Here is an 11631-nt window from a genome sequence, read left to right on the forward strand (position 1 = left end):
CTTCTTCTTCTTCTTCTTCTTCTTCTTCTCTCTGCTTCTCTTTCCTTTCTTCTTCTTTCTCTTTCTTCTTCTCTCTGCTTCTGCTTTTCTCTGCTTCTGCTTTTCTATGCTTCTGCTTTTCTATGCTTCTGCTTTTCTCTGCTTCTTCTTCGCTCTGCTTCTATTAATATTCTCATAAATATTCTCATAAACTCAGTTATGTAATCAAACATTGTGCGAGGTATCGAAATTAAATAATTCTACAATTCTATTATCATACAATTCTTTATTTACTGCTCAGAAAAGTATCGTCAGTTTTTTTAGTTGAGAATCTTTGAATTTCTACTCTTCTCTAGTGAAAAAATCGTCGAGTGCAAAGGGTTAAATATAATATACAATTGAATAGTTGAAGAAGCAATTGTAATTGATAATTGATGGAATGAAATTTATTTTTGGAGTCTTCCAATATTCACTTTATTATATATATTTAATGAAAATAATAAAACTGATGTGTGTTAAAAGTGACTGCTGAAACAAGAGTGATTAGAACAAAAAATACAACGTGCAAGGTAGGCCCACAAAGCCTAGATGGCTTCCAAACTAAATCTATTATAGTATCTCATTATTATTATTATAACAGATGCGGTTAATATGATTCTAACAATAACAAAATTCTTAAAATTAGAAAATTTAATATTTAACAATAAAGCTATTAAAATAAGAATTATGCTATAAACACCGCCTCTGGTACGAAATACTTATGGACACTTACATTCCTTTTATGTATTTCCATAAGTGTACATTCCTCTAATAATAAACTTTATATATTGTCCACTATGTAACTATATACGGTTTGTTCCCTGCACATAGCAATAAACTCTCAATATTTCAATCCAAAAATTATAACAGTATTTTTCGTATGAGGCTGATTATGTCGTCGAAACGGTATTTCCTATGAGACTGATCTTGCCTAAGAAATTTCAAGGCTTAACGAATTAAAAAATTATACTGTTACTAGTCTTCGAGAATTGGTTTTCGAATATCGAATAACCAGTAAAGTAAAATTTAGTAAAATTTAAATTTATTACTTTTTTCATTTGCCAAATCGAATAACTCTTTCAGTAACATAACTAACGATTACCTGTTGGCTATTTTTTCTTATAAATTTTATATACCGTTAGTTGAAAGTTACATTTGTATTTATGCATTCTACGATATTTATTTCGATTTAAATTATAAAGGGAATTTTAAAAAACAATATACGTTATTTCATTGCATTTCTCCACTTTTTCTTTTATGTAGTTAATCAATTTGTGCAGTGAACGGCTCATATATAGCTTCTAACTAGTAGACAGGAGTTGGAATCTAGTGGATTTAAAACTCAGTAATAGGACCTTTATGACGAATTTATTTGTTTATAAATTTGCTAAATGTTTTTATGACTAATTTACTTATTCTGAAATTTTTTAAATGTTTCTATGACTAATTTATGTATTTACATATTTCTTTTATATTCTTCTGGCTGATTTATGCGTTTATCATTTTTTTTATACTTTTATATTTTTATTAAAGATTGTATCCAATCTTGGTCGATATAAAATAGAGTAATATGAAAGTTTCAATGTATAGATTGTCTGTTCTCTAGATTTAAATCCATTGGCATTTTATTTATGGAGATATACAGGGTGTGGCATGTAACTGTCACTATAATTTATTAGACATTCCTGATTGTGGGATAAAAATATGTGTCCAACAAAAATGAATCAGTTTTTAGTCGGCTATAAATTGTACGACAAAAAATTGCATAAACTATGTTCTTTTTCCGACATAAAATCAAGACCACCTTCCAGATAGCAGAACTCGAAATTTTCTATGTATTGCAAACGAGGTTAAGCAGAATTTTAATATATAATAATTAAATATAGTTAGTATATTTATCAGATGTAAATTATAGATTTTTTAGTACAAATACTAAATACAATAATAATTGAAATGATACACTGCAAATAAATAAATATTTTTGAAGCGTGAAGCTTTCAACATTTCGAAAAGAAGCATATACGACTTAGGCCACATTCACAATCACTGGCACATGTTATAGTACCAATTTTTAAGCGTACAACTTTTCTGGAGAAATATTTGTTTTACTCGAGATGTAAAATTTAATTTATCGTACAACTCGACAAGTACATGCTTAATATTTTTATACTCGGTAAGTAGGACAATAAAAATTGCGAAAGAAATACGGCATTAAATTGATCTTTCTTATTGCGTCCATTCGCTAAATTCCTTTATAAATGTACTCGCTTTTCTTCTCCAGCATTCGTATAAACAAAAAGTCATTAGTAAATTGAAAAAAGCGACGAGAGAAGTTTAATTTAAATTGCACTCACCTCTTCGTGTTCTTTATGAAATCGCTCCTTCTTTCTCAGTGCCTCTTGAACTTTCAGCTGAAAAATACAAACCGGTAAAGATCTCTCTATAAATCGTATTGACTGAAAGCTTAAAAATAGTATCGACGAATGTATTAAAATATTGATACAATTTTTTATGGCATAAATATGAATAGATAAATTCTAATTAGAATAAACAGTAAATATTGAATAGATTTTTGTGGTTAATTATAAATCATTGCTTTTGTCACGAGAGATTAGCATGGTTAACCCTTTGCACTCGACGATTTTTTCGTTACAGAAAAATAGTAATTCGAGGACTTTCTGCCATAAAGTCGACGATATTTTTATATATTCGTATAAATTTGATTACAGTATTATCTGAAAATAGGTTCCATAATTGACCAAAATTGGCAAATTGACTAGATTTCGTCAGCAATTTTGTTTCTAATGAAATAAACTTTTCAAGCGCGTGCAAATAATAAAAAAATTCTCTAGTTATCATAATTCTCCACTTATATTAATCATTTGCATTCCAAGAAACTTTTTAGTCCATCAAACAGCGACTTCAACACTCTTTTTGAGTACATAGTTTCCGCATTTTCAAATAATTCTTACTTCTAAAAATGAAAAATTCGAAATGTGAATTTATTTATGCAATAAACTTGCTTCTCCATCTTCATTAATGAAAACGAAGTTAAATAATAAATTACGGTTTATCAGTGTCATCATAACGGCACCAGTAAAGTACAAAGGATCGAGTTTAAATATTAACCCTTTGCGCTCGACGATTCTTTTGGCTAAAGAAGGGTACGAGTTGAAAAATTTTGTGCTGTTAAGCTGATGATATTTTTGGAGCAGTAAATAAGAAATCGAATAATAATTAACGCGTAGAATTATTTAATTTCGATACCCGGCACACTGTTAGATTATTTTAAATTTGATATATTAATTAATATCTATCTTCGAAATCTTATCAAATGGCGACTGAAGCTCGCCTCTCGAGTGCAAAGAGTTAATAAAATATCGAAATAAGTAAAATTAGAAAGTGTTGAAATATGCAGATAATAAAATATCGATATAACAAACATTCATTATTTGTTTTTGATAATGTAAAAATTATTATTCCAGAGAAGCTCAAAGACACGAATTATAGACTATTAACTTATCAAAAATAGGAAACATAAATTACAATTTATTAATTTATTAAAAATACAACACATGAATCAGTGTTTACTGATTTATTATAAACAGGAAATACCAATTATAATTTAACTCCTTAAAAATTGAAAACACGAATTAACGTTTACTAACTCATTCAAAATTGAAAACACGAATCAGAATTTATTAATTTACTAAGAATTGGTGTTTGGAAATGTGTAAGAGAATTTGTTACAAATAGATTTACTCTAATTTCTTGTAAAAGTATAAATACCAAAAGAATAGAGAGTTTCATAACAATAAATGGAAATCTTAAACCAATATTTCGAAAGTCGTTTATATAATCTAATGAAAGCATCCATGAAACCGTAGAAGATACGGAAAAATATTTCAGATGAAGCTCATATAATATCAAGAATGATAAATTATGCTTACATTCGTTTAATCTTGTCATGATCTTGAAACGATTCAAGAAAGCAAAGATTAAATTTGTATACATAAATCTACATTTTTCACTACGTATTCTTGTAGTTGACATCGAGACGTTTCTAAAACACTACCCAGTTACATATTTTGCATGGACCGTTCTCGAGATATTAATTTTCAAAGTTGACTCGCTGTCGTATTAGCATTGCTTGACGTGAAGTCCGTGGTGCGGGCTCAGCTCAACTTTGTCCGCCATTGTGGCGTTGGAATACCAGCGACCTGTTAATTTCAATCGTTCACATCTCGAGAACCATTTGTGCAAAAGGCACAAATACATGGTATTTCAAAAACGTTTTTATGCGAACTATTAGAATATATAACGAAAAATATAAGATTCCATTAAAAAATTTACATTAATCACGTCCCATATACTATAGTCACATTAATAATAAAAATATCGTAGGATACCATTTCGCAAAGAAATCACGAATCGGGCATTGCCAACAAAAACAAATTATAAACCGATCAATATTTTCTAGAAGCAAATGGAAAAGTTATTTTGGGTAACGAAATTAAGTTGCGCGGTCCCTACGGGGAGGTGAAGCGTAGGTTAACCCTTTCGCTACTACGAGTGACTATAGTCACCGGTCATGAGACGCCATCTACACACGACGGGTGACTATAGTCACCGATCACAAAAATTGAGTAAAAATTAAGACGAGTGCTACCGTTCCTCTTAGCTCTCTTCGCAAAGAATTGCAAGCTCTATTGCGATGGTCAGTTTTTCCTTTTCCTTTTTTCTTCAAAAGATTTGCGTCGAAAGACCGAATGCTAAAGACTGCATGATCGTAATGTTGCCATCTTTGACACCGCACTGCGTTCTACGGAAGAGACTTCGCGACGACGCTCGCCGTAGCGAAAGGGTTAAGAAAAGCATAAAAGCATGGTCCTCGACGAGCAAAACAGGGTCCTTAGAAGTCAATTGTGACCAGCACGAGCGTGAGTCGCTCGGTGTTGGAAAGAGAGTTAAATTAGAGTGCGTCTTTGTGTGTTTTCGTTTCGTTATCTTGGTGTTCTTTTCCTAAGTAAAATTAGTTTTACGAGTCTTGTGTTTGTGCTATTCTGTTCTTGTTGTTCTGTCAATTTTTGGTGTCTCAAAAACAGTTTTCGCCATCCTACGATATCGTTAAATTAATATTTAATATATTCGTTTAAATATAATATCTGCGAATAATAGGAAGGGTTGAAGGCAGTTCACGCGTATAAATGGGGATACTTTGGAGATACACGTTGCAAAAGAATTTTACAGCAAAGTTACGTAGATGGAATAGAGAGAGATAATTGTTATCAAAGTTATCTATAAGATAAGCAGCTTCATCTGCAATTCGACAGATGCCATTTTGTTAAAAATAGTCATCTGCAAGAGGTAGATATTTGTTGGAATGCTAGATATAAGTCGAGACATCTTACATTTAACGTCAATGTTAAAACGTTTTCTTTCTATTACATACAGGAGACCCTCCTATAACACGGTAGATAGGTTCCTAGAAAATGCCGTATTGTGTGAAACCGTGTTGCATGAGACCCAGAGCCAGTACAAAAAGGGGGGTTACTTACTAAAAACAAATTTTTTTTAATTTTACATAAACAACTTAATTTTTATTAAAAATATAAACGTATGTACAATGCAAAACCAAAAAAGAAACAAAAATATTATCTTAATTTAACGCAACTTTAATTTAATAAATTTCTTCATCGTCACTGCTCATATAGAAGTACAATGTTGTATAAAGGTTTTCGCAATTTTCTCATCGTGTTAGAGCGAAACCGTGTTATAGGATGCCGTGTTGTAGGAGGGTTCCCGCAAATTATGAATCGTGTTATAGTGAAACCGTGTTATAGAATGCCGTGTTGTAGGAGGGTTCCCGCAATTTATGAATCGTGTTATAGTGAAACCGTGTTATAGGATGCCGTGTAGTAGGAGGCTACCTGTACAAATGTATGATTGTGTACGTGTCGGTCGCCAGCCAAATTCCTTTGTTCAAACGAATCAGTCTCTAAGCAATCGTTGTACAGCACACACCGATCGAGTTGCCAATTATTAAAGCGTTGCCTTTCTATAATTAGTGTTCCTTTCTTTTTAACTCCACTGCCATCCCAAATTCTATCAATATTTACATGCACAATTAAATATCATAATTGTTGAAGTTGCAAAATATAAACATTGTTAAATACGCAGTTTAAATACGTACATATGTGATTCATTATATACTCAGAAGTTGAGATAATCAAAGCTATACTGTATACTATAAAAATTGATATACAAAAATAATTGTGTAAAACTTTTCATGTAAATTCAATTTTTTATAAAGTAACCTATAAATATAAATCGTCGAACCATCCTACAATATTAATTCATAAAATCGTATTATGTCGATAACGTAATATGTATAATATATGATTGCCATGATGGAGTAATATATTTAAATATAAATAACTTCGTTAATTAAGTGATAAATATATTCTACCACGAAACGTATTTTATTTATCAGAAGCTTCAGGAAACATATTCGGTATAAAATATACCCTCTATTTTTATGAAGACAATTTCTTCATCGCTTTATGGAGGCTATTCGCGGCTGACTGATAGCCCCTGTTAATCCTGCTATGCCTCTTTTAGAGCTGTATTAAAAAGTCTTGCGATATATATTTTGAACGAACACAATGCAAGATTAATAATATTTCGTCACTTAAATACCGAATTGCAATGATTTATTTAGTTATATTCTTATTTCTACAAACTAGTACCTAATATATTATTATACTATAAATATCATGTATTTTCCATGTACAACAAGGGTTCTTGTTTGTGGTCACATGGTCCTGAGTTCGTTTGGACATTTAGCGAATAATTACTCAGAAATCAACAATTACCCACAAATGTTTTAATTTAACGTAATGTCAACAATTTCCCTTGGTTCTGTGGGGGTCCTCCCCCACCATCATTTGAGGGCAACTGGTCGCAGGTACCCCTTAATCCATTCGAGACGACGGTTCCTTTCGAACACGGTCCCCAGGAGCGACTACTCAGAATAACAGATAAGGGCTCGTTGTTATTATTGCACACACGGCGTGCAACCGGTCTTATAGCCTCGGAAATCAATTGCACACACGGTGTGCAGTCGGTCTCGAATGGGTTAAATGGTGGTGTGGCTAGAGGGGACGGTAGGAAAAGGAAGGGATGCGTTTCGTCCTGGGCCTGCTATCGGACTCATCACTAAGGCTACCTGTATATCGTCACTAGGTCGATCTCAGTTGGCGACGGTTAATGACGGACCAAATTTCATTGAGGAAGGTTGTGGTTAGTGGACTGTATTTTAGGTAGTAGTTTCGGATAACTCTTCTGATCTGTTCGATTGCTATTGACTGACTGACTGTGCGATGCACGATCTTTCGAAGCCCAGGATTGCCCAAAGGGAAATCGATTTTCCCATTGGTGTTTGACAGGACCTAGGATGGGCCCTCGGTCCGCGAATCAGGTGCCCCCAAAGAAGGGAGGAACGTCTTCCGCGACCAGGTCTGCCGGTGGAGGAAACCTCTCCCTCAGAGGGGGTTGCTGATGGGCCACTCGCACATTCGTGACCCGCTACTTTATGGCTTCGAAAGTCGTGACATCGCACATGGCCTAGTCCTTTCTTTTGCAAGCCTATTTGTCAGCCAAATCCTTAGTGCTGTTGCCTGCTTTCTAAAATTAATGGCTAAAGAATGCCTCGTGTCCCGTGACCCGAGGGAAATAAAGAATTGTTTGTAAAGTGTATTGAAAATGAAGAAAATAGAAGACACGGAATTTGAAATAAAACAGCAATTAGGATCTGGCTGACAGAAGACCTAACGGGTCTTCTGGGTCTGGGGTTTGTCCCAAGATGGGACAATGCGTATGATTCGATAATTCTAAACACAAGGATTAACACTACCCTAACAGGTCCTGCCTTAGACACTGGGATACTATCGGAAGGTCGAGAAGTTACAGGGATTGGAGATTTTCCGAGGACTTGCGGGAAAGTCCTCGAAGACGAAATCCATCTAGCGGTGAGGGTGAGAATGATGGTCGCTACAGTTCATTTTACGTGTGTTAAAGAATCGTCGAGCGATGTGGTTCATGATGATGAACTAACTGTGTTTTGGAACCAAAAGCAATCAGGAGCTGCCAAAGGACGAACGTTCCTTAATTGGTTGGACCAAGGGTATTCCCATGGTTCTCGAATTGGTCATCCTGAAGCAGGGGGAACGTCCTCCATGGCAAGGTCGATGATGGAGGAAACTACTCGGTCAGAGTGAGGTGTTTGAGGGGTCATCAGCACGTTGGAGATCTTTTCTCGAGAGGTGACCGCGATGACGTGACTTTTGATTTACGACTTCGAAAGCTGGGGTCACTAGGAACTAGCGTACATGGTCTGGCTTCGACCCCTGCAGGCCTATCGTCAGTTTAATCCTAAATGCTGTCACTTAATTTCGTTAAATTGGATATTGAAGAACTCGTCTTTAGTGACTCAAGGTAATAAAAAGAAATTTGTTAAAATGTACAATAATCAGATGAAAATAGAAAGTATCGAATGTTATATTACTCAGCATGTAGGACCTGGCTGTTAGAAGATCGTAAGGTCTTTTAGGCCTGCTTTTTGATCCACGACGGAATAATTTAAAAATATTTAATCCTAAACAGTTGTATTCTCATGAATTGATGAATAAATAAATAAATAAGGAATCATACCCTATGTATAGTCTCCTCGAAACTGTTCGGTTGACCACCATTCATTTGCAAATATCTCAGTCGATCGTAATCTCTCGGATCCACCATAGAACGTAAAATCGTGTGTCCCATGTCTGGTCCCAGGTCCAATCCACTTTGCAGTACGCTGTCTGGTGTATCAACCTGTCATTGACAAACAGAAAAATATATGATTATTTACTGTTTACATAAAAACAAGTTTCTATATACATTATTTCATATTTATCGAAGTAAAAATTACTGGATGAGACTTATGTTAGGAAATAGGAAGAAAATAGTGACACAGGACAATTTTTCAAGAACGGATTCACTTTCTCGTATCTCCAATTTGAAAAAATTTATAATACTCTCCCACATATGCTACATATGATTATTTCGAAATGGAAAGCAATTAACAGTTATTTTAAACGTATAGGTACGTTCTTAACTTATGCTCATTTATTATTTAATGACTAATTCATTAATATTATTATACTAATAATTGCATCACAAAATCGGTACTAAAATTTTCTAGAATTAAATATATTTTTCAATACTTATTTTAAATACGTAGAAAATTAATAATTAATACACAAAGTCATTAAAGTCAATAAAGTTGTAAATGTAAATAATAATAATAGTAGTTAACATGCAAAGACGTGGAAGCTAATAAAATTAATAATATGTAATTAATTCAAGTTAAGATTGTTGCTATGTTACAATTAGGTCAACTTTTAGAATGACCTACTAAACTTGTTAAAATTGTTACTAAAGGTTCCTAGAGATAAATAATTTTTAAACAATTTTAGAAAATTCCAAATATAATATGCACATAAACGAAAGAATAATAAAATTAATAACAGGTAAATAGCAAAGCTGAAGTAATTGTTACTCTAGGACCACTCTTAGGATACGCCTATGGAAATCTCTTCAGATCTCCGAGTGATTCAACCAGCGATAAAATCGTGGCCGATTTCGGCACAAGCGTGAGATTTATCGTCAAATGGAGAGATCTGACGATAGAGTAGCTCTTGACGATAAATTTGAGTGACGAATTGAACCATCACTAGGATCACCGATTAGCAAGTACCATCTACTCTTTAACACATTTGCATCTGCTTTCTCTACTTTCTATCTTCTCACTTCGTTCTTTGACGTGTCAAACGCCAGTACGACAGGATAGAAATCATCATATAGTGACAATAATCTAACCTCTGTACGAAATTATGAAAATTTGTCGAAGATCTCAACATTTGAAGGTCCAACAAAATATCGTATATTAAAATTGACAGTTGTCACTAATGAAGAAACGAATGACGAAATGTCACAGTTGTTATAACTATATTTACATCGTTCCTGATTCTGCGATGTCAAAAAACGTATAGTTAAATTTGTGAACAATAGAGATTTGGAGTCAGTAGCATCACGACCCCTAGACGGTGAAGTAATGTATAACTGAATTTGTTTCGTCCGAACTTACATATTAACTAACATCCCTGTATCGCGCCACAGGTCACTATTCGGTCGAAGAACCCAAAAATGTCGCGTCGCTTCGCGAATGATTTCTGTGGGGTCGACGGGTTGTAAGGCCGTCTCGCGATCACGTAATGTTGCCCGCCAAATTAATATTGGGCAACTGTTTCAGTTGCACGAGCGAAAAGAAGGTCGCGGCTGGAGTCGAACGATATACTCTTGATGATCTCGATAGGTAGGCTCTAGACTCTTTGACGATTCAAAGAAGACTGCTTGACGATTGGAAGCGAACTGGTCGACGTTTTGAAGAGAAGTCGTGTCTTCGACGATTCGAAGAGAAGTGAGCTCCTCGATTTTCCTAAGATCGGTCTTAGGAAAAATCGGAAGCTCGCCAAATATAATTGGCTGATTTGACCAAGGGCGTTCCCTTGGTCCGCGAATCGGTCACCTTGAAGGAAGGGAAGGTTCCCCCAAACGAAGACGGTAGCGGAGGAAACCCTCTCCTCCAAGGTGAGGTACGTGGAGTCCACCCGCGCGCTGGTGACCCCATCCGCCGTTTATGGCCCCTAGCTAGCGCCTGAGGCTTCCAACGCGTGCAGACCACGTGGAACTCTCAGGCCTATTGTCAGCCAAGTCTTAAGAGCCGTCGCCTAATTTCGTTAAATTAGGGATTTCCAGGATTCTCGTGTTCCGCGACACGAGAAGTCAAAAGAAAAAAGGTACAGCAGTCAAACATGCTGAAGGCATGGAGCGGGAAATTCCGATGCCGAATTGTTCGACCCTAAGACCTGGCTGTTGGAAGACCGTAACGGGTCTTCCTTGTTCCACGACGGAACAAGGAAGCTCGCCAAATATAATTGGCTGATTTGACCAAGGGCGTTCCCTTGGTCCGCGAATCGGTCACCTTGAAGGAAGGGAAGGTTCCCCCAAATGAAGACGGTAGCGGAGGAAACCCTCTCCTCCAAGGTGAGGTACGTGGAGTCCACCCGCGCGCTGGTGACCCCATCCGCCGTTTATGGCCCCTAGCTAGCGCCTGAGGCTTCCAACGCGTGCAGACCACGTGGAACTCTCAGGCCTATTGTCAGCCAAGTCTTAAGAGCCGTTGCCTAATTTCGTTAAATTAGGGTTTTCCAGGAATCTCGTGTTCCGCGACACGAGAAGTCAGAATAAAAATGAAAGCTCTGAAACATGCAGAAGGCATGGAGAGGAAAATTCCGATGCCGAATTGTTTGACCCTAAAGACCTGGCTGTTGGAAGACCGTAACGGGTCTTCCGTGTTCCGCGACGGAATAATCATCATCTTACAATATATTAATATATTAATAATATTTATAATATTTATTAATATTACCTATTTTTCAATATTTGTCTCCATAATTTTTCTTGTAATACAATCAATATAATAATTTTTTAATATTATTTACAATTTAT

At 35.3% G+C, this 11631-nt stretch overlaps 1 protein-coding gene across 1 annotated transcript in view; it reads right to left on the reverse strand.

Annotated features, from left to right (window-relative positions):
• The window catches only part of LOC108550080 (uncharacterized), a 57978-nt gene extending 49122 nt beyond the window's left edge, over positions 1-8856 (reverse strand). Inside the window, exons 1-2 of the mRNA XM_017903687.1 lie at positions 8731-8856; positions 2373-2429 (exon numbers count right to left, since the gene is read on the reverse strand). Of these exons, the coding sequence (XP_017759176.1) occupies positions 2373-2429; positions 8731-8841 (168 nt within the window). The 5' untranslated portion in view covers positions 8842-8856. The remainder of the gene's footprint in view (positions 1-2372; positions 2430-8730) is intronic.
• Positions 8857-11631: the final 2775 nt, after the last annotated feature.

The sequence above is a fragment of the Eufriesea mexicana genome, unplaced genomic scaffold, assembly GCF_001483705.2.
Source record: "Eufriesea mexicana isolate 0111107269 unplaced genomic scaffold, ASM148370v2 scaffold2467, whole genome shotgun sequence".
NCBI lineage: Eukaryota > Metazoa > Arthropoda > Insecta > Hymenoptera > Apidae > Eufriesea > Eufriesea mexicana.